Source organism: Lutjanus erythropterus, chromosome 3 (assembly GCF_056507025.1).
Source record: "Lutjanus erythropterus isolate fLutEry1 chromosome 3, fLutEry1.hap2, whole genome shotgun sequence".
Taxonomy (NCBI): Eukaryota; Metazoa; Chordata; class Actinopteri; order Lutjaniformes; family Lutjanidae; genus Lutjanus; species Lutjanus erythropterus.
In genome coordinates this window covers 1256441-1280028 of record NC_139319.1, presented here as the reverse complement: position 1 = coordinate 1280028, position 23588 = coordinate 1256441, and the positions used below count along the sequence as shown (strand labels likewise).

General features: G+C 40.0%; 1 protein-coding gene across 2 annotated transcripts in view; it reads left to right on the top strand.

Annotated features, from left to right (window-relative positions):
* Positions 1-23588, top strand: part of ttbk1a (tau tubulin kinase 1a) — a 59901-nt gene that overhangs the window by 2858 nt on the left and 33455 nt on the right. For both annotated transcript variants that reach the window (XM_084714549.1, XM_084714550.1), the window contains exons 2-10: positions 8683-8841; positions 11939-12086; positions 12732-12805; positions 13388-13528; positions 15888-15992; positions 21426-21491; positions 21713-21805; positions 23171-23296; positions 23393-23547. In XM_084714549.1, the coding sequence (XP_084570675.1) occupies positions 8734-8841; positions 11939-12086; positions 12732-12805; positions 13388-13528; positions 15888-15992; positions 21426-21491; positions 21713-21805; positions 23171-23296; positions 23393-23547 (1016 nt within the window). In that variant the 5' untranslated portion in view covers positions 8683-8733. The remainder of the gene's footprint in view (positions 1-8682; positions 8842-11938; positions 12087-12731; positions 12806-13387; positions 13529-15887; positions 15993-21425; positions 21492-21712; positions 21806-23170; positions 23297-23392; positions 23548-23588) is intronic.

Genomic DNA, 23588 nt, shown 5'->3' with positions numbered 1-23588 from the left:
AGGACATCATCTTTTTCACCATTTTATGGACCAAACACAAAATGGACATATTTTTCAATTGACACCATTGTGACAGGATTAATTAATCAATCAATTAATTAATCAATTGATCAAGAAAATGATTGACAAATAATCATTAGCTGCAGCACTAATATCAATACTGACAGTATCAATACTGTCTGTAATTTTCCAAAATAATTCACATAATACATTTCAGTACAATTAAATAAAAATTTGTCTGTAAGTGATAAAATGATAATATAATAAATAATTATCTTGTTTTTCTACAAACTCCTTATAACGTGTTGTTGAATGTTTGCGGCTCTTTCTTGTCACAAATCATGGATTTTTATCTTCAGGTGAAAATCTGCACCACGTCGCTCTCCATGGATGCATGTCACTGTCTGCCGCTCTGTGATTGGTTCTCAGTTATCGTGTCTCATTGGCCTCCATGGTCATGTGATGCGGCACAAACGTTATTCAGTAGCATAAAAATGTTTATTAGATTGAAATGTGGTTGTGCTGCAGAGACGTGATCGTGATCTTTTTTCAGTGAAAATGAAAATTTGTGATGCAAAAATGATCATTCCAACTGGAATCATATCACATCTGTCAAAATGTGATCTTCTTTTCTGCCATATTGTGCAGCTTGAGTGAAAACCATCAAACAATAAAAGAACAAGTCAGTCACAAATGAAAAGCTCTTATATTTTAAATTTTATCTGGTGACCTGAGCTGTTATTATTTGTTGTCAGCATTTACTATTTTTAATATTGCAAAATGTAATCATTAATTGAAATAATTGACTTTTGAGGAATCGAAATTTGGTTGTAAATGATATTGAACAAAGTTTTGACGAGTGGAATAACTTCTGCCCCAAAATCCAATTTTGAAATACTTTGATTAAAGACTTCGAACAGATGAAGGCAAATAACAAACGAGGTCATCATCAAATCAGAACTAAAAACCATCAAACAAGAAAAGATCAAGAAACTTCAGTTCATTTTGTTTATGATTTCCTTTTGACATATTTATTCTTTATTTGATATTAGTTATTTTGCCATTTTTATATATAATTTACACTCCTCTGTTTTTGGGTTGTGGCACAAATAAATTTCATTCAGCACAAAATAAAAAAATATTTAGAATATAGTACAAAAAGAAAGATAGGTAATGACAGTTTACTCACAATCTTTACTTTATTCCTCATTTTTTACTAATATGATGGCGGTGTTTGACATATTTTGAATTTAAATGTGTAACTTGTGTTATTTTTTGAATCTTTATCACATGACTCTGTTCAGACGCTGCAGTCTGATCACATCTGTGGGTATTTTTCTCCTGTTTCCATTTGATGTCACATTCACCAAAACACCTTCAGCTCACTTTAAACGTCTAAACTTGAGTTTTACTGACGCTCCTCCATCAGAGTATTAATCTGAGACACCCGCGGTCAGCAGACAGGATGTGACATCATGCCGCTTTAAAGGATTAGGACACTGCACGCCTATTGTAAAGCATTTTGTAACATAGCATCTGTTAAATTGAAGCAATCTTGCAACAGCTGAGTAGGTTTACTGAGATTAATGCTAGACTCACAGCTGCATGAGGAGATGTGACAACATGCATGCATCAGCTGTTTGCAGTAACAGTACACAGTTTAACCTAAAAAACATTGAGAGTTAAATTTGTCTAACAATCAAAAATCATCCCTGGAATTGTTTGATTGATTCTTACTTGGAATCAGTTCTCGATGCCGAGGTTCTTATCCTGCTAGCGATCAAGTGCTATCTGACCGTTAGCATGCTTGCAAGTTTGTCGTATTTCCGTCTCCAGTAACACTTTATCGAATTAAATGATGATCAGAGAAAATAGAAACAAACTCAAAGATTTTCCCAGCTAGCTACCATGTTAGCGCTTAGCTCAACAGTTGTTCCCCAATAAACCCTTACAGTGTGTTCACACCAAACGCAAAGTGGATTTTGTGTTACTCACATGAATACGGCTGCTAATGCTACCTTGGTTCACAGTAAAGAACAACCAATAGCTGGAATCAAGTAACAGATATTTCATAACTACCGTGCAGTCCTGTGGTTTCACTCTCTTTCCTCCAAGCTCTCTTCTTTTTTATTTAATCTCTGTTCGGTGGAGAATCGTAGAGCTCCAGCTGCCCTCAGACAGAGTCAACAAGTTCGTGTCCGATTCATGACGATGTGGTCCAACAGGTCACCAAGCTCTTAAATTTGGTGACCAAAGTACACGTTTTTCTAGCCCAAATGTAAATTTATGGTGAAACAACACCGAAATCAAACTGCCTTCCTCAACTGTGACACTTGTGTTGTGAACTATGATGTGATATTTCTGATTAAAAAAAAAAAGAAGCTCCAACTTGTGATCATGGACCACTGGGAAACATTTTCAACTTTTTTTTTCCTTTAAGCAGCTGAGTCGAACGGAGTCAAGTGAAGCAGCAAAAGAGTCACGGAAGTTAGTGTCTTTTTTACCTGCACTGATAGATTAGTGTGTCCACCCGGGTGTCCAATCAGAGCTGCAGCCGATAAATACCTGTGACTGCTGCAGAGTCATTTGAGCTGGGAATGAAGTCCCACTGAAGACAAAAGCCAGATGTTTGTTGGAGGTTTTGTGCGGCGTTTGTACATAATCACGCTGTGCAAAGAATTCACCTCATGTTTGGTCTGAACACAAGAATTAGACAAAAAGCAGCAAAATTTTCTTCATTCTTTGATTTTTGTCTTGTGAGTCTATAAAGCAGAACATCACCAACACACAACATCTCATCACGGGTTGAATATGTGTGAATATGAGCTCTGAGCAGTTACACCAAAGATTGATTCTTACGTCTCTGAGATTGTTTAATATGAGAGTCGTGAAGACGCAAAAATATCCCAAAACGGATTGACAGATGAGTGTAAAGTCACAATAAATTCACATAATATTTGTAGAGAATACATTTGTTATATTTCTTTTTTTCTATCTTGTGACGTATGATTTGACACATTGACTGAAAATAAAGATGGCTGCTGCGTCTGTCCAAAAATGAAGCCAAAATGTCTTGAGTACGAGCGCTGCCATCCTGGTCCAGTGACGTCATTTGGAGTCAGAGTCGGTGGTTGGAGCCGCGGTATCGAGGTCCAGCGCGCGCAGCAGGGCGACTTAATGGCGAGCAGAGCTCAGCTGCCAATCATGACGTGAAATTCCCTGTTTATATTGTCAAATAACAAATTAATACCAAACTGATGAAAACAGTTACACACTTAAAGTCTCTGTTGAGGGCCGAGTGTTTTGGTGAATGTGTCTTCAGGTGAAAAAGGTGAATGAAACGGTTCTGTTCAGGTTCCATGATGAGATCCGAGCCTGTCCATCCATGTTCCACCCCCCACCCCACCCCCCTATCCACCCCCCTGTGATGTCACAAGCCTGCGAGTGCAGGTCGGACGGCTGCAGCGGTCGGTCGTCTTCCTCCTCTCCTGGTTAACTGTGCCCTCTGTTTTGGCTTGTAGGCTAACACAGGAACAGGAAGGGTTTTGTCCCGCTCAGGATTTGTTGTAAGCCGTCAGGTTTTCCGGGAGCTCAGAACTATGGTGAGCTCTGACTGACTTCATCAGATCAAAACTGGAATGATGCAAACCTGGCTTCTGGCAGAGCACCCCTCCCCCCTCCCTCCCCCAGTTACAGATTAATAGCGAAGGAGAAGAGAGGACGAAGGAGAGCAGACTGAGGTTTGAAGGTAGAGAAAGTGTCTGTCAGGATGTTTCACTCTGATCTGCTGCTGAGACGCTGCCGGACCACAGAGTTTCTCTCTGTTACACTGATTTTTACACTCCAGTCTATTAATGCACAATATCACAGGACAGGAGAAGGTAACAGTGCTGCACCATAACATGATGCTATTATACCACTGCTGGGACACCGCCAGTGAAAAACAAAATAGTTAAATGAGAAATCTGTAATAAATCTTAAAATGGCCACCAAGTGTCATCAAAGATTAAGCCTGAAACGTGTGTTTTTCTTTGCACATTGCATATAAATTAGACTTCAAATTAATGCTGAATATTCACAGAATGAGTAAGTGTCTGTTTATGAGTTGTAAGAAATCAATAATACTCTGCTAGAAGGAGTAGATGTTTATAATAATTTAAACTGATCAAAATGTTAATGAAGTTTGGCAGCAGTGAGACAAAGTGTCTTTTCAGAGCAGTGTGTTTTTGTTTTCAGGATAACAGGCTGAACTTTACATCAACAGACAACTCACAGTGTTGTTATTGTGTTGCTTGTTATTGTTAATGTATAATATTAAGATCATCCTGCATTGTACCTGCAGTGTTCCTGCAGTGCTCCTGCAGTGCTCCTGCAATGCTTTTGTAGTTATACTTAATTATGCTGTGAGTGTAGAACAGATTGAACTCTGTAATAGGCCTGAATGATTTTGAAAAAATATCCAGTTGCGGTTATTCTGACAAATATTTCAGTTGTGTTGTGATTTACAATATTAGAGGCAATCATAGTCATTTTGATTGAAAAACAAATTAAAATGATTTTTGCAGAAATCTGTACAAAAAAGAAGAAGACGGTTTTTTTTTTGATAAGTTTGTAGGACTTTATAGCACAACATACTTTACAAGTAAAATATGTTTGATTAATTGGTCAGATCCATCACATAAAATTTAATTGATCTACTATCAAATAAAGATCTGAAATATAGTGGTGATTATTTTTATGAGCACGCTCTGAGTGCTAATAAAAAATAAAGCTTGGAAATAAAGTTGATCTTGAGGGGAAAAGAACACTTGGTATTTTTTGGTAGAAGCAAAAGGTTCAAGTTTTTGTAATTCTGATTATGATTAATGAAATGTTTTGCTACACTACAGTACAGATATTATACTAACCTACGCACTGTACTGTGAAACATGATGTCATTCAGTGCACTGAACACACCTGATCATCACTATAATACAATAAAAAAATAATAATTGTATCATACTGTATTATCTATGCTATGATAACTGCGCTGCACAGTACATTATTCTACTGTAGCACTATGTTACAGCTGTTCTGATTGGCTCGTCTCTCTCTCCTGTGTCAGCTGTTGTGTAAGACTGTTGCAGTGTATTCAGGGGGACTCTGTGGTCCCGCCCTCTGCAGTGATTGGCGGCTCAGCAGTGTGTTGAGGCCTGCAGCAGGTTTCACTACATCTCCAGTGTTACAGTGACTCCCAGCTGATGATGATGATGATGATGATGATGATGGTGCAACTGCTGCTGTGCAACAGAGCTGTATCACTGCAGGTGCAGAGAAGCCTCCTCCCCTCCTTCCCAGTCTGTCCAGTCCTCTGTCAGAGCTGGTCTGACTGGAAACACGGCGGACACTCTCCATTATATCTGCAGTCCGCCTGAGCTCTGCATGCACTGATGACGGCTCGTGGCATTGCATGCAGAACAGCATGGTTTGGGGACTGACATGCATCACGTTGAACTTCAAGTTTCCCCCACGAACCCACTAAGAACTGAGAAGCATTCATGACAGAAATGTTGCATCAGAGCGAGACAGAGTTCAGCTCAGGAGAGCTTTACAGTGACGGGTGGTTACAGATGAAGCTACTTTGAGACGGCGGAGCTCAGTGAGGACAGGACCGCCACATCCTCACTAATGAGTCAGATTTACTGTTCGTGGTCGGTCAGTGTTGGAGGAAGTATTCACGTTATTTACTCAGTCCCTCCAGGATTTCTCAGGTGTTTTGGGGGATTGTTGCTGCATAAAATGGCTGATTTCACAGCAGCTTCTCTAAAAAAACTGTGATGCATGTTGAGATGTTTTTAGGTGTTTTTAGGAGCATGTGAAAATAAATTGCAAACGCAGTTATGATTTTTTTCTCTTTTTTTCTATAATAAAACCAAATAGAACACCACTCTGATCTGAGTGTTCCAAACCAATCTAACAAATCTAAATCTAACAAATTCTGCTTCATTTGTAAACAAAGAAGTGCATCGGGGATTTTCCATAAAGAAGTCAAATCTCAAAAAATTTGGTAAAATATTGAAGTGCACAGAGCATTGATAAATGTCAGGAGCAACGACAAACCTGGTCATGTTTTCAGGACCAAAATAAATGTTAAAAAATACGGAAACTCAGTAAATAACAAAACATTGAGTCAGTGCTGTGATTGGTGGAACTCGCTGGAAGCTACAATGATTGGTCAAATTTGCTGAAAATTTGTGGTGATTGGACAAAATTACAAGGTCGAGCAGAATAGACAGGGACTGGTTGAATTTGTGTAAACTGTTGCGATCGCAACATTGCGGCTTCCTGGAGGGACTGATTACCAAAGTAAAAGTGTTAATTCCACACAATAAAAATACTCTGTTACAAGTAAAAGTCCTGCATTGAAAAACTAAGCAAGCTAAGTAACTGAATGTTTGTTAACGCTCCTCCACCATACAGTTATCGTCCTTCCTCTTCCTCAGTGAACATGGCTGCACCAGGTGCAGGCTAACATCAGCTAACATTACAGTTAGCATCAATATAGCAATTCAAGTTCCCATGCTTGCGGAGTGCTTATTGGTCACGTGTTTCTTGTTAAACAAGCAACTGGGCGAACTTTTTGGAGACACTGAATGCTGTTGACAGTAACCAACAGCACTGTGCGTTACGCCAACTCGCCATGCAGCTAAAGAGGTTGATGGACGTAAGAGGCACAGTGTTTATATCAGCTGAGTCTTCCTGGAGTGAACACAGATGGACAGAAACGGCCTCAGAGACCAACAGAGGACAGTGTGACGACAGGCAGGAGGCTACAGTACTGAGGTGGTTTTGTTTGCCAGGTTTGACTTCCAGCACACCAGGACTGAGTCACGGCTAACAGAGCTAATGACAGTTCGTGGGTCGCTGAGCTACTTAAACAACAAGCAAAGCTATCTGTCCATCAGGAAACTCCATAAACAGCCTCAGTACTGTATACTCTGTTGGTCTCAGAGGCTGTGTTCGTCCTGATGACCAGTTGTGTTCACTGGGAGGCTGCTGAACTCCACACTGTTGCCTCCTAACGGCAGCTAACAGACACGGTTAGCTACTTTAGCAAAAAGGAAGCTGCTAAAGCTATCTGTCCATCGGAAACTCTGTAATTATCAGTGAGAGTTGAAGCTGAGCAGCTGGAGGACATCAGAGGGCAAAACAGAAAATATTTTCTCCGTAAAATCTGATCCAGTTTCACCAAAATCAGTGACATTAAAGTTATAAAGTTGTGTTTCTGTACAGTGATGCCCTCAGAAACACTCTCCAGTGATTGGATGTATTCTCCTTCACTGTGTCATAAGAAAGAAAGCATTTCATTGGATGAAAATTTAGTAAATTTCTACAGATTTTTTGTCATTGTTGGGCCAGATACTGGCTTACAGATGATGTACAGGGCAACACATATGTGATAAAAACATTTTAACATTTTGATTTTGACTTCATGGGAACTTAAACTGCTTTAGCAAACAAGTAAGACTTTCTGTCCAGCAGGAAACTCTGAAAATAACCTCGGTACTGTTCTCCCTGTTGTCATTCAGGCCAGCCTCCGTCTGTCCCAGAGGCTGTGTTCGATTAGTAAAGTCAGTCTGTCTATCAGGAAACTCCAGTCACCAAGTTTTCCCTCCAGTTGGGGGAAAACCAGAAAACATTTTCTCCATAAATTTTGATCCAGTTTCGCCAAAATCAGTGAATAAAGTTATAAAGTTGACCAGTTTCCAGCATTTCCACATAAAATAATCATGTTTACCTAAAACACTTTGGGCTCAGGTCAAATAGTATCAAACCTCAACAAACGAAATATATTTTTCCAAATGCGTGAAGCCATGTGAACCTTTTTGCCCCTGAGGTCGTCTTCTCAGGCAGAGCTCATTCCCAGGCTGTTTGGTTCCCAACAAGCTCCTCCGACTCACATCTCAAGAAACTGTTTCCAGCCTTCGATCCAAACTCCTCGGCTCAAAATCAGTCCAACCATTTCATTCGTGGAGCTTGTTGGGAGGAGAACTCAACTCTGGAGTGTACACTGCCTGCCAGGCTGAACTCAGGTCAGATATTACCCACAACTTCTTTGATGAAACAGTCCCTTTGTTTTAGTTCTCCTTGATATAACCATGCCGTTTCCAGTCTCTATGCTAAGCTAAGCTAACCAGCTGCTGTAGCTTACGGCACACATGAGAGTCGAACCCATGTGACTCTCAGAGAGGAACAGAAGAAGTGGGTTGAACTGTCCCTTTAACATCAACTCATTTTTTTAGAGCAGTTGCTGGAGTTGAGTTTGAATCGGCGCTCGGCTGATCGCGTCTGGATGTGTTTGCAGATGGTTGTAAATTAGAAAACTGCGGTCAGGATGAGAGCAGAGCGTCCGGCTGCTTCCTCTGCACACATGATATTTGCTCCAGTTACTGCAAATACCATCACACACCCCCTCCGACCCCCCCCCCCCCCACCCCCCCCACCGGCCTGTAGCCTGATCCAGCTGAAGAATGGCTTCTAATGGCAGCCAGCCATCTCTAATGCCTGTTGTTCTGTTGGACTGCTGTGAGTGTCCCAGCACAGGGCTGTGGTTAGACTGGGAACCTCCCAGTGTCGGCGTGAAGTTTTTTTGATTTACTGACTGTTCTGCCCTCCCCCCCCCTCCCCCCCCCTCCCCCACAGATAAATGGCTCTTTTAAGCTGGGAGCTGCTCGTGTTCTGTCTGGCTGGCAGATGCAGTGCCTAGTCCCCGGCCTCCAGGACAACGCCAACATGAACGGGACGTCCGAGCAGGCCGACATCCTGCCGCCAAACTGCATGGTCAAAGACCGATGGAAAGTGGTGAGTCAGGAAACCTCCCCTCCCCTCCCCCGCCTCACTTTACAGATTCTGCTGTGGAGCTTTAAAAGCTTTGAATATTTTTCATGTTTTTATCTTTAAATTTATTATTTTTATTCCTTATTTTATTGTTACATTTTTAAATGTATTTGTTTATTAGTATTTAATTATTTGTTTATAATCAAACACTTATGTGAAATGACACAAAATACTATATATACTAATTATAATATATATAAAATACATGTAATAATCTGGTGCAAAGAGAGGACAAAAGGTACCAAATCACTTTACGTCCACCTAAATGATACGAGTGAAGAAGATCAGTCCGTCCAGGATGTGACAGGCTGTCTTTGAGATTGTTGTGACCTTAAATGTCTGATTTCACAGCAGCTTTTCTATAAAACTGTGATGTTTTTAGAGATCCTTTTGCAATTAAATTGCAGGAACAAGTGAAGAAAGAATAATAATAACAATTCATTGAAAGTTCAAAGTTCACATCACCAAAAATGTTCATGATTACAAAAACTCTAAAACTAAATCTGCTTCATTTGCAGATGAAGAAATGCACCTTAATATCAGTTAAAACAATGAGCACAAAATCATAAAATAAAAATGGACGGAGCGTTTATAAACCTGTTCGTTTCAGTACCTGTGGAAAAATCAAAAAATATAAATGCAAAAAAAAAGTGGATGATTAATCAAAACGTTGATTCAGTTCATTGAGACGTACGTGTCTGATGATTGGTCCAACTTGTGGAAAAGGTGTGGAGTTTAATTAAATTAAATATTCTAACCAAACCTCATCACTATCAGTGTGTCAAGTTTCAGTCTTTCTGATATTAATATTTGCAGTGTGGACGTGTGCAGTCAGTCAGATCGAGTATTATGAGTCAAATCTCAGAGGCACAATAGAGATGATTAATAAGGTGGTAATTTTGGAGCAGACCATCATAGATAAAAAGATAAACGTGCTGATCTCACCTGACAGAGATGGAGGACCGACTCACCTGTTGGTACAAACTGCAGTGATGGAGCCACACTGTCATAAACCTGAGAGCCGAGTGACAGACGGCAGCTACACGTTGTAGATATTTAGAGTCTGTAAATAATATCACCAGGGTCTAAAACACGGAGAAACACAATCCATTTCAAGTCAGAGTATTTATTGTCATCTGCACAGTTAAAAACAAGTTTCCCTGTACAGTGAAATTCTTCCTTTGCCTTCCACTCTGAATGCTGTCGAACAGTGAGACAAATATAAAGATGAAGAAAAAATAAAGTATTAAAAACATCTAAAAGCACCAATATAAAATGAAGAAATGTGAGAGACATAAATCAAGATATCAGTAGAAGATAAGAGAAAAAACATAAATAAGTAAGCGGGGAACACTGTGCATGATTGCAAAATAAAGTATGAAAAATACACGTTATATAGAAACGTCTGACGTACAATAACTGGTGTCAGAAACTGCAGCGTAGCAGCATTTTACAAAACGTAGCATCATACATTTAAAAGTCTGTCAGAGATACTGTGCAAAATGTGTAAAATGCAAAATGTGAAACTGGACTTGTTCCTTCACAAAAATACAAGTTGCACCCTTAGTCTGTGACTCTGATTGTGTGTTTAAAAAGTAAATTTGTCATCAGTCCAGATGTCTGTATTTGTGCTGAGGATTTTTTTCAGCGTATCATCTTCCATCATCACGTGTTGCATCCAGCAGGAACCTCCCAAAACTCTTCCTGGTTGTGTGTTTGAGTCTACAGGCTCCGTCCTCGGCCATATCCTCAGTCGTATTCTCGTCCATGTTGTGTAGGTAGAAAATATTCTAGTGCCCGTCTGTGCGTCCATCAGTGTGTTGGTCTCAGCAGGAGGAGGTCAGGAGGAGGTCTGAAGTCAGTCAGATTTGACATTACACGAAAAACATTGAATTGAACAGAATTAACAGCCAGTGTGTTGCAGTTGTGTGAAATACGTGTAAAGAGAAGCTGTGCGCTTTTACCCACGAGGCACAGCAGCCGTAACATCATTCGTGGATGAGTCAGGGTCTGTTAATCCAGTTTTTTATGGCATGTCCCCCTTCTGAAGCTGAAAAAGGTTAACTTAAATAGACTAAACAGAACCTCTTTCTGCTTTGCACCGTGCTTTAAACCCAGAATCTGTGCCAAAAGCAGAGTTGGATTAAATACCTAAATACATGTGCATTTTACACTTATACCTCTCTCACTCATACCCACAAACTGTTAAGTGTTTTTAAAGAAAATGAACTAACAGGATGATGTTGAGCAGCTCTGAACTACAGCAGGGAGTTTTTAAAAATCCTCCACCGCCTGAAGTCAACACACCTTTGACTCCAGTACGTAAAGTTCCTGCGACTCATCATCAGTTTGATTCTTGTTGAAATGAACTGAAATTATTAAACAGAAAAAGTCATTTTTCATGTAAGTAAAATGTCAAATATACAGTGTGTATATGAGACATAAAAACACTGCTGTGGTCGTTTCAGCGCCGTTTAGCTTCTGAGATAACAAGTTACATAATGCAGCTCCTGTCTGAGCCAATCAGATCGCAGCATTGAGCCTGCAGGCTGTTTGCACTTCACTGATCAATTTACTGTCTCCACTGAACACACACACACACACACACACACACACACACACACACACACACACACACACACACACACACACACACATATATGTACTTATAGATATATTTATACACACAGTTCAGAGTTTTGCTTCAACCATTAAACACAAAGAAGGTACGAAAGAGAAAATGATGGAAGAAAAGAATTTTTAAAAAGGAGGAACAACTGAAGAGAAGGAAAGGTGTGTGTATACTGTTATAGACATTATTCATTCACATATATACTGTCCTATCATCATTTATGTTAATCTACTTATCTTAATCTACCTTTACATTTATATATTTATATTTACTGTGCTAAATCCTTATGTATACAAATTTATTTCTGTTTTTTTTTGTATTATTATTTTTCATTCGATCTTTTTCTGCCTGACCAAATGAAAAAGTGGTGAATTCACCCTTTAACACTGAACTGATCCAGAGTTTGCGTCCCGCGTCCTGTGTCCCCAGCTGAAGAAGATCGGCGGGGGCGGGTTCGGGGAGATCTACGAGGCCTTGGACCTGCTGACGCGGGAGAACGTGGCGCTGAAGGTGGAGTCGGCCCAGCAGCCCAAACAGGTGCTGAAGATGGAGGTGGCGGTGCTGAAGAAGCTGCAGGGTGAGACGCCTGCGACACACGCTCACGCTCTGCACGCTTAACCTGAACATCCAAAGCTCGTCTGTCTATTATGTTCTCGTCGGTCGATAAGTCCAAGATGGCGTCCTCAAATGTCTGGTTTTGTCCGCAAACAAAAAAGTTTCTGTTTCCTGTCAGAGAGGAGTAAAAGAAAGCAGAAAATATTCACATGTAAGAAGCTGAAATCAGAGAATTTGCATGGTTTTTTTTCGTATAGAATGATTTAATGATTTAATTGATTAAATGAATTCTGTCACAATCTTGTCAATTGAAAAATACGTCCAAATATGCAAACATGTGGAGCGCACGGACGTACATCCATGCGCTCCACATGTTTGAAATCCTCCTTGTCCCTTTAATAAAGAATTAACTGTGCTCATATTTATCACAGAAAAAAATCTGTGACTCATCTGTCATGAAAACACCCTGCAGGTCTGACTCATGGAACTTTATTTAAACTCAAAAACAGAACACGCAGGCGGTACGCTAACACGCTAACAGCGTTCTTAATTTAATCACATTTGCAGGACTGAAATGCTTCTGAAGGTGGAACATAAAAAGTTTAATGTGATTCTCATGTTTTGTTGGGATTGAACCGGTTCTTTCTTTCTTTTTTTTCTCTCCCAGGTAAAAACCACGTGTGTAAGTTTATTGGCTGCGGGAGAAACGACAAATTCAACTACGTGGTGATGCAGCTTCAGGTGAGTCGTGGAACATGGGCGGCTACAGACCAAAGGATGCAGGGAGGCTTTTATTGTGAAGGGCGTAAATACGGACCGTTGACATGTATGAAGTTGGGACGACGTGTGAGCAGCTGAGGTCGGGTCAGAAACAGGCTCAGATTGTACAGAGAATGATCAGGTTAGAGACGCCGGACCTGGTCGGGTCCTGGTCGTGTTCGGTTCTTTTTATTAACCTGGTTCATGTTGTTCAGCTGACTCATGAACCATTCATGTGTTTCTGTTTTTAATTTTTCTTTTACTAGTTTCCCACCAGCTCCAGCTGGTCAGTGACTCACACGTGATGATTTTAGTCTGATTAATAAACAATATGCCAGGAGGAGAATTATTCTTACACCTATTTTCATTATGAAGCAGAAGAATACAACCTAGACGAGTTTAACCGCCTCCTTAAGTCATTTTCAAACACACCTGTCTCGTCTTTACGCCGCTCCACCAACCAACAACTCTGCTTTGATCAAAATTAATTTAATCGATTATAATCTGATTATAATCTGTATTTCAGTGACAGTATGACTCCACGGTGTATTTGTGTTGTTGCAGGGTCGAAACCTGGCCGACCTGCGGAGGAGTCAGCCCAGAGGAACCTTCACCATGAGCACCACCCTGCGGCTCGGGAAGCAGATCCTGGAGTCCATCGAAGCCATCCACTCCGTGGGCTTCCTGCACCGCGACATCAAACCGGTACGACGAGGACGAGTCCTCTCACGCCGTTCTCCTCACGCCGTTCTCCTCTGTGCTCGGACATTTTGCTGGCGTTCTATTATTCGGTATTTAAATTAGGGTTGTAAATCGTAAGCTCTTCGTCATTGGTAAAATTAGCGATCAGTTAATCGATTGATCAGATTTAGACACTCTTAAAAATGTTGCATTTACCAAACAACCCCTCAGTCAAAGTTTTGTTTCCATGGCAACATGTTCTATGTTCTCTTACAGTGTTACATGCACCCTCAGAAATAAAGATGATAACTAGAACCGTATAGGGTTCTTCAACTTGTCCCCATAGGAGAACCATTTTTGGTTCCTGCTAGAACTTTCACTTGGAACCCTTTTAGAGAGAACCCAACATAAAGGTCATACCTAGAACTCTCTGTTCACCTGGAACCCCCTGTAAGAGTTTCTACAGAGAACCCATTTATGGTGCAATGATTCCACCTAGAACCCTCTCTGGAGGTTCTATCCAGAACATTTCTAAGTGTGCTAACTAGAATCCACCCAGGGAGTTCTACCAAGAACCTTTTTATTTTTTGAGGGTTTCATCTAGAATCAATCCAGGGGGTTCTACCAAGAACTCTTTTATATTATGGTGCAAAGAACCCTTGAAAGAACTGTTTCCTCTTTGGATGAAAATGGCTCCTAATGGAACCCTCAGTCTTACAAAGAACCCTTTCTTCCAAAAAGTTGTTCTTCAGAAACAGATTGTTCTGAGTAGAACCACAGCCCTTCATGAAGAGTGTAGCCTGTGAAACATAGAAAGAGCTTCATGTTTCAGATGTTTATTTGATAGTAAATTGATAAAATTTTAAACATGATTGATTAAATTCTTAACGACTGATTAATTGATCATTGATTTATTGTTATCATCTCTAATTTAAATGTATTTATAATATGTGGCATGAAATAATATACTATATATAATAAGAACAAACCAGAGAAACAAAAAGTAAGAACCCAGACACGTCATTTTTTATTTCATGAATCTTTGATCAGCTGATCAGCTGATCACTTCAGCAGCTGCGTTTAAGTTCATTTAATATTTCAGTTTTTGTTTTGTTATTCTGAAAAAGATAATTTTCCTCCTGAGCTGCTGACGTGGCTAATGAAAAGAAACTTTTCTCTTTATTCCCGTTTACATGCAGCGATTCTTTTTTGTGTCAGTGTGTGTGTGTGTGTGTGTGTGTGTGTGTGTGTGTGTGTGTGTGTGTGTGTGTGTGTCGGTGTGTGTGTGTGTGTGTGTGTGTGTGTGTGTGTGTGTGTGTGTCGGTGTGTGTGTGTGTCGGTGTGTGTCGGTGTGTGTGTCAGTGTGTGTGTGTGTGTGTGTGTGTGTGTGTGTGTGTGTGTGTGTGTCTGACAGAGTGAACTCCTCTGTCACTCACTTAACCATCTTCTTTTAAAGGTCACAATTGTGATCTTTGCATAAAAACCTGAAACATACCTACCTAACCCATGCACGTTAATTTTTCACTATTATTCAGAATATCATGTGATGTAAACAGCAGACTCTGATTGGATGTTCTGAATCAGGCCTTATTCTGAGTGGAACATGTTCAGATTCAGATGTGTTGGATACGCTGGTTTTATTCTGGTTCTGGTTTGTGACACCTGATCTCTCGCCTGTCAATCAGCTGTCTGAGGTGGAGGCTGAGGTCAAGAGGAGGGTGAAACAATCCTACGTTTAAACATTTGATATCAGCGTGTTTTTGTTTATGTGCAAATATGACAATACTGACCTTTTCAAGACGGTGGTTAAATAAAAAAAAGAAGGGTCCGTAATCAGAGTCTGCTCAGCTGCATGTAAACAGGAATATTTTTATTTTTATTATTCAGGCAAACAGATTATTAGGAATAAACCACCACACACTGAACCGAGCTGCTGGGGTTTGATTTGAAGCGAACAGCGTGTTTCACCGGCGGCTTCTTCAGGTTCACTCAGCAGGATCACATGACGCTGATTTAATTCATTTCTTTTTTCAGCAGTTTTCAAAAGTAATTTTCCATTCATCCAAAGAGCAAATATGAAAAAAAAAAATATGAAGAAAATATGGAAAGATTCATTTCTGATTCTCTTCTTCTTCGAGCGACACATTTTTGTCAGATGATCCGTCACAGCGCCTCCTACAGCCTGACAGTGAAAACAACAGTTGAAAGAAAATCTTGTCATTGGCGAGTTAAGAGTTAAAGTAAACATCCCTCCACCACAGAGTAAACAACAACAACAAAAGAATTTAATCAGACTCATATGAACTTCCTCTGTATGATCACAATGAAAACCTGTGAGTGACGTTCTGCAGAGATCTGTTCATACGTTCTGTTGTTCCTGCAGTCAAACTTCGCCATGGGCCGGCTTCCCTCCACCTACAGGAAGTGCTACATGCTGGACTTCGGTCTGGCGCGGCAGTACACCAACACCACCGGAGAGGTCCGACCGGTAAGAAACTTTATCGACAGAGTCCGTGCTGACAGTGACTCCGCCGGGCTGAGGTCAGTTAACCTCCGGTGGAGAATCTTCTCCACTGGACGAAAATGTAGAAATATTCCAAATTAAAATGATAACAGTGAGTTACACTGTAAAAAATGAAGAATCACATCTTTTAGATGGCAGGACTTCAGCCGAAATTATGAGATAGTTTATCATAAAAACAGCTTTGTATCATTTTTCTGTCTAAGCTGAGGATATTATCTCATAATTTTGACATTTTAAATCACAGTTAAGAATTACAAGAAAGTTTTATTTGCTGTAATAAAAGATGAAGGAAATCAGATAAACATTAGAAAAAAAATGTAGATGATTTATTTTAACACCTAATGATTATATAGTGATTATTATTCTGAGTATTATTTAAAAGACAGCAAATTAAAGTGATATGAATTTGAAAGAAATGTCATTGTTATCTCATCATTAAATATTAAAGATAAAAAAATTTATTTTTCATATCATATGTAATTTATGGTCATGAGACGTGAACATTTAATTTTATTATTTTCATATTTTCATCATTTTAATTTTAATTTGTTTAATTATTTCTTTTTATCTTTTTGGGGTTTTTTTTTGGACGGGCAGGAATCTTCTTCCAAACACACCACACATATACAGACAGACAGACAGACAGACAGACAGACAGACTTTAACACACAGTCTGTTTTGTTCCTCCTGTCTGTTAGTGGCCTGATGATACTGTCTGTGATCTGTGATCAATAAGGACTGATCAGATATTATTGATGTTAATGAATGAACTGCACTGTTTTTTTACATTATGAAGAGAAGCTTTTATTGTGAAAAGTGTGAAATATCTCCAGATGTTTTGATTGGTCGACAGGTCTGCATCAGACTGAACTCTGAGCTATTTTTAGACTCCTTTTCCTCTCCTCTCCTCTCCTCTCCTCTCCTCTCCTCTCCTCTCCTCTCCTCTCCTCTCCTCTCCTCTTCTTCATCCTGTCCTCCTCCTCTCCTCCTGTCTTTTCCTCCTCCTCCTCCTCCTCTTCGTCGTCCTGCAGTGTTGCAGCAGTCAGATGAATATTTGATGCTCCTGCGTCACTCGTCTCCTCCCAGTCTCTCTCTCTCTCTCTCTCTCTCTCTCTACAGCTGACTCAGCTTCTGTCCAATCATGTGAGAGGATCTCCTCTTTTCCACCCCTCCCCCCTCCGCTCTTCATCCTCTCTCTCACACACACACACACACACACACACACACACACACACATACACACACACACACACACACACACACACACACACACACAGTGACATCATCTCATCAAACAGGAAGTCCTCTCAGCTCACATCTGCCTAAAGGACAGTCGATATTTGTCTTCAGTTGATGAGACATGACAGTTACCTTCCTGGTTATTATTATTATTATTATTATTATTATTATATTTCTTTTTTTATTTTCCGCCATCTTTTTTATGCTTCAGTCAAAGCTGGAGTCAAAACTCTTCACACAGTCAGTGAAACAAAAGTCTGTGTTTGCTTTGACACCAAATTCACTCAGTCACTACATTTCCCAAAATCCATCAAGACTTTTCTCATTCAGACCCCAAACTCTGTATATTTACTGCATATTTAACACACCGTTTCCAAACGAGGGCGACCCGATGAAAACGGATGAAGTTCAGGACAGACGACGGGACAGAGACGAGTTAAAAACACATAAGAAATCTGGGTTTTGTGTTTCAGAGAGAGAAATAACTTAAACTGTGAGTCGAGTCTGTTGCTATGGTAACTGACTCTGTGAAGTTAACCTGCTCATGGGCAGGTTTTCTGTCTGACGCAGACGCAGCGGCTCGGCGCTCTCAGTTAAACAGAGTTTCTGTTATTTTTTATGTAGTAAGTTGATTAGTTGTGTCTCATTCAGGTGCCTTCATTTATGATACAGATACAGCAGATAGAGGATGATTTATTCTATTCCAAACATAATTTTGTTGTATTCCTGCAGTGACAAATCATAGTTCACAGCTCAGTTAAAACTGTATTTTTCACTGCAGTTAAATATGGACATTTTCTGGGGACAGGTCCAGCCAGGGACGTCTGGTCACCCTCCTGTCTACTGAAATTGCAATGAGCTGTGTTTGGAATTATTATTATTTCATTTTATTGTAAAAGATTTTCCATATTTTTCAATATAGTTACTGCAAAGATGCACAAAATTTGCCATTATTCAATGTGTTTTCGAGAATTTCAAAAATGGTGTGTTAAAAATGAAAATTGTGCAGAAATATGGAGTTTAATGGGTGGTGGTGTATGAAGGAGAGATGGATGGATGTGTGTGTTTCGACACACTGACTGTGAAAGTATCTCATACAAATTCACTTCAAATAATACGAACTGTCCCTTTAAAGACACTTTTTTCTGATTTTTCTTTTTTTTTTTTTTACTTTTCCTCATTTCTCATTTTCTCATTTCTTTTTTCAGCCTTTTCAAAAATCTTAAATCTCAGATTTCTTTTGACTCTAGTTGCAGGATAAATCTCAGAAACTAAACCTGATTATTGATCTCATCTCATATATTCTGTACAATAAAGTGTTTAAAATATAAGAATATTCCCCTCTTTGGACTAATGCTGCACTTTGACTTTGCTCTCAGTGACCTGAGTGACAGTTTGTGTGATGATCAGTCTGTATTGATCACCAATCATCAGTTCTGTTATCAATGATTTATGTTCTGTGACGTTTCAGTTGACTGTGTTTTATTTTCATCCTTTTACGTTTCAGTGTTGTTTTTTTGTTTTTCTTACAGTTCCTTTGGACTTATGATTTTGACGTGCATGCCTCCCGTTTCTCCATCATCTCCATGGTTACCGAGGGATGTGAGTGGTTTCTATAAAGACAGGAGGGTCACAGCTGCATCGCCAGCCGACCGCTGAAATATACAGTTGGTTAAAGTCAGAGAAAGAAGCGCAGACAACTCCATCGTTCAGTTATTAGATGATCCAAACACACTCGGTGTTCATTTTAACTTTATTAACGTGTGTCATGTGTAAATCAGTTGCTAGGAAACGTCTGGACCACCGTCCAATCCAAAGCAGGCAGCTGCAAACTAGGGATGTAACAATACAAAAATATACAATGTTTATCACAATATTAAAAAGCAAATAATAAATCAATATTTTTTTTTGTTTATCACTCACTGTGTTAAAAGTGATAATAGAAATGCAAATCAGTGTGACACAGTTTGACTCGACGTGGTCAAAAATGTCAGTGTTAAAGTCCCGTGTGTGTGTTTGTGCGTCAGTACTGACAGAACTCGCCAGAGAAGCTGATTCTTTCCTTTATGTCCCTCCTCTCTTTATTCTCACGACGTGACTTTCAAATACATTCCTCCTCCGGTCAGCAGGCAGCACGGACAGACAGACCAATTAGGAACGCCCGCTCTCAGATGACCTGTGATTGGTTTAAGTCTCCCGTCTACAGGCTGAAAATGGAGCCAAGAGGAGGAGCAGAAGTCTAGTTTCATCTCGGATCACTTGATTTACGATATGCTGAAAGGTTTTTATGAAATTATTTCACAGATAAACAATGTTGTCCACGACAGCTTTAATTATTTATCATGATGCTAACAGCAAAACATGGTAATGACTCTGAAGGTATCCGAATATTTAGTTAATTTATTTTAACACAGTATAACCTCACACAAGTCTCGGTGTTCAAAATACTTGGCGTCAGTGTATAAGTATAATATTGCCACACAAAATACTGTGATATTATTCTGTATTGATTACTTCCTCCACCCCTGGAGCGTCGACACACGGTCCCTCTGCTGGTTTCACACTGATCTGCAGCAGAAAATGTAGGAAGTGAAGAAGAAGAAGACATGGATGAAAACAATACAGGATTAAAATGTGTTTTGGTGAAACTGTAAATATAAATTTATGAAGGGAAAAACAATGAAGAAGCCGACTGTGGTTTCATCACGGTGAGCTCTGACCTATAAAGACATACAGTACATCCACTTATTCACTCTGGAGTCACAGCGTGTCTCCCAGTTGTCACGGCAACCAGAACATGTCATCGCATTCTGCTCACTACAGAAATATGAATGATATCGCCATGGAAACGTGTTGTTTGAGGCCTGTGTCCGTGGTGACGGTGGAGGCTGTGCGGCTGCAGTGTGACCCTCTGCTGACGTTTCTGTTTCTGTCATTATTTGGTTCTTTTGGTTATAATTTGTAATTCTGTTTACATCAGAATCAGATCCATCAGATAAATCAGCTCAACATGACGTCATGTTTCTGTTTGTGTTTGGACCAAGTATGAACCGTCTGGTCTGCAGACGCCATAGATACACTTAATTCTACATTTTCTTGCGATGACAGAATATTGATATTGTAAAAACTGACATGATGCTTTGTTTTTGTTCTCATGACCTCATAAAACCTGACCAGCGCAGTGCTGCTTGAATTCATTCCTGTGTTTCAGTTTGTCACACAAAGAGGCACAAGTAAACAAAACACCACGTGCATCAGGAGCGGCGTAAAACAAAATAAACTAAAGCTGCGTTTCCACCCAAAATACCTGGAACTCTTTGTCCCAGGAACTACTTTACAAAGAACTGAAAGGTTCCTTACGCCTGTCATGTTTTTGTGAGCATTTCAACATGCATATCAACAAACCAGAGTGGAAAAAAATACTATCAAAATACTACTAGATGTGCTGTGTTGGCCACGCCCACATGTGTGTTACATCATTAGAAAACCCAGGATGTGCTTTTTAAAGCACATTAGGACTCAAATAAACTACAAGCATGGTGTCTGAAACAAAGGCCTCAGTGTCACGTCCCCCACAGAGGACAGAAATGATTTGGAGGGTCTAAAGAGAATATCACATTATTTTTGTCTAAATACTTTGATAGCAATGATGACTATTGGTGTTTTCACAAACTGTGAAAACAATGAGATTTTTGATCAATAATCATCTGTAATAATAACAGAACAGCTAGAACAGTCTGATGAGTTCAGGAAATGACATCACTTTACTGAAATATAGAATTTAAAACCAGGAAAAGACGACACTTACGACAAATCACAGTATGACCACATTCAAAATCTGATATGATTTATATATGGTCGTATCACAGTATTGATATATATCAATATATTGCTGAGCACTAATGGGACATGAATAATGGACCAGACTGGTTTTATATGTGATGTTTCGGCCCGCTGGCGTCGTGCTGGTCAGGTTTTGGAGCGTTGTTGTGTTTGTTTGGTAAACAGGATGTAAATAAAACCAGCTTTCATCATGTTTAATTAGTTTTGTATCGGCCGGAGCAGCAGTATGTACCGTAGAAATATGAGAGGCGGTGGTTAGTTACGAGGAGCCTGTCCATGTGACCGATGACTAACTTTGCTTCCTCCCGTGTCCAGCCGAGGACTGTGGCCGGTTTCAGAGGGACGGTCCGATACGCTTCAGTCAACGCTCACAAAAACAAGGTCAGTAAACAACTGGAGACGTGACGCATGTCAATATGAAGGCAGCCAGAAATATTATTTTTTCTCATCTAAAAACATTTTCAGTGTAAATAAAATAAATTTTTGTGTTCGGTTCTGTTTGTTCTGCCTGTGAGTCACACGCACTTCTCATGAGTGTTATTGGTTATCATGAAAGTTTCATCATTTTAGAATTGACATTGTCGCTCTTGTGTTTTCTCTAGGAAATGGGTCGCCATGACGACCTGTGGTCATTGTTTTACATGCTGGTGGAGTTCGCTGTCGGACAGTTGCCATGGCGAAAGATCAAAGATAAGGTCAGACTGTTTCACCTGAACTCCCTGTACATGTACTGCCAGCACAGTTACTATGGCAACAGAATGATATGAATAATTCACTCTGACAGTGGAGTGTTGCTCTGTGAACACCTGCTGAATAAAATATAATAAATCATGTTTAACAGATTCATAAGACCAGATACTGTCTGTTAGTTTTGGTTTTGCAAAACATTTCCTGTCTGGTTCAGTCCCAACTGCAATCGTCCCTCCTGAGGCCACTTGTTCTGTGAGCCAATCAGGTTGGAGCATGAGTTAGTAAGGTTCTGTTGTATGAAGTGGGCTACGTAAACTGTCACTTATCTCAGCAGCTGCTACATCTTTACTCATATTAGATCTACAAGTTCTAAATGAAAAAGTTTGTTGCAGAGCAGCATCTTCTCATGAGGTGAACTGTTGTACATGGGCCGCTGTCTGAGTGCAGCGGTGTAAAAAAAAAAGCTCAGTAACAGTTTGATTCTCACATTTTAAAAACAGGTGAATGAATCTTGCTGAGCAGAATTTGACCTCTGTAAGCAAATTGTTTAGATATCAGACACACCTGTATTTAAAATTGATAAGTGACATTAAAGGCCTTCAAGTGGACATGTTTCTAGTCATATTATATATGTCATGTAAATACATTTTGTGATTTATAACGGAGCTATGGCCTGATTTCAGAAAGAAAACTGTAAAATTGAATCCTCCAACCAGCAGGGGAGCAACAAAAATGCATTTTTGCTGTGGTTTGGATTGAATTTGACCGTGCAGAGGAAGTGAGGTGTGGAGGAACAGTGATGCTGCGTGTTACCTGCTCTCCCAGTGACATGACGTCTCTGTGGGTCGGGAGACTCGCAGCTCTGTACTCTATGGCTGGGTTCAATTTACTTTGGATTTTGTGTGTTAAAGAAGGATGATTATGTGAGTGAAGTGTAACCATGGAAACTGAAGTGCACATGTGCTGTATCATGACAGTGACTATCATGAAAGCCTTACTCCATGTCTGCTAATGTCACGTCAGCATCACGCTCATATCACAACCTCATTCACGCCTCACTGAAGCGTCGGTCTGTATCGGCTCTGTCTTGTCTGCACATTTCAAGAGTTCAGCAGTAAATGAGCAGCCAACCTCTGTGCAGGTTTCCTTTGATTTGTGTGAATATTCTAGGTCTATTTTTCTATCAATGCAACATGTGAACACAAAGACTTCGTAAGATGTTAACGTGTCAGCTGTTTAGTCTACAACTTGTTCCCCCAAAGTGGTTTAAAAAATCAAAGTTTTTTATTTATTGTTATTTTAGTTTTCACTGATGAGCATCAAACTATACAAGAATCCTCCTTAATTGTGATTGTCTCTGTTTTTTGCAGGAACAAGTTGGACAGATTAAGGAGCGTTACGACCATCGGATGCTGCTCAAACACATGCCTTCAGAGTTTAATGTCTTCTTGGACCACGTCCTGACCCTGGACTACTACACCAAACCAGACTACCAGGTACACACCGCAAAGTAAACTGTGCCGTCTCTGCATCAGCGTGAATACCTGGACACACGTTCAGATTCATGAGTCCCTCTCGTTGTTTTTTTCCAGCTGCTCATGTCGGTGTTTGAGAACAGCATGAAGGAGCGAATCATCACTGAGAACGAGCCTTTTGATTGGGAGAAGGGAGGAAGTGATGTCACGCTGTCAACCAGTGCCTCCACACAACCACAGCACAACACCCGGCCCACTGCTGCCATGGTGGGGTAAGAACCAAACCATCAGCATCTCCTCAACCCAACCAGGA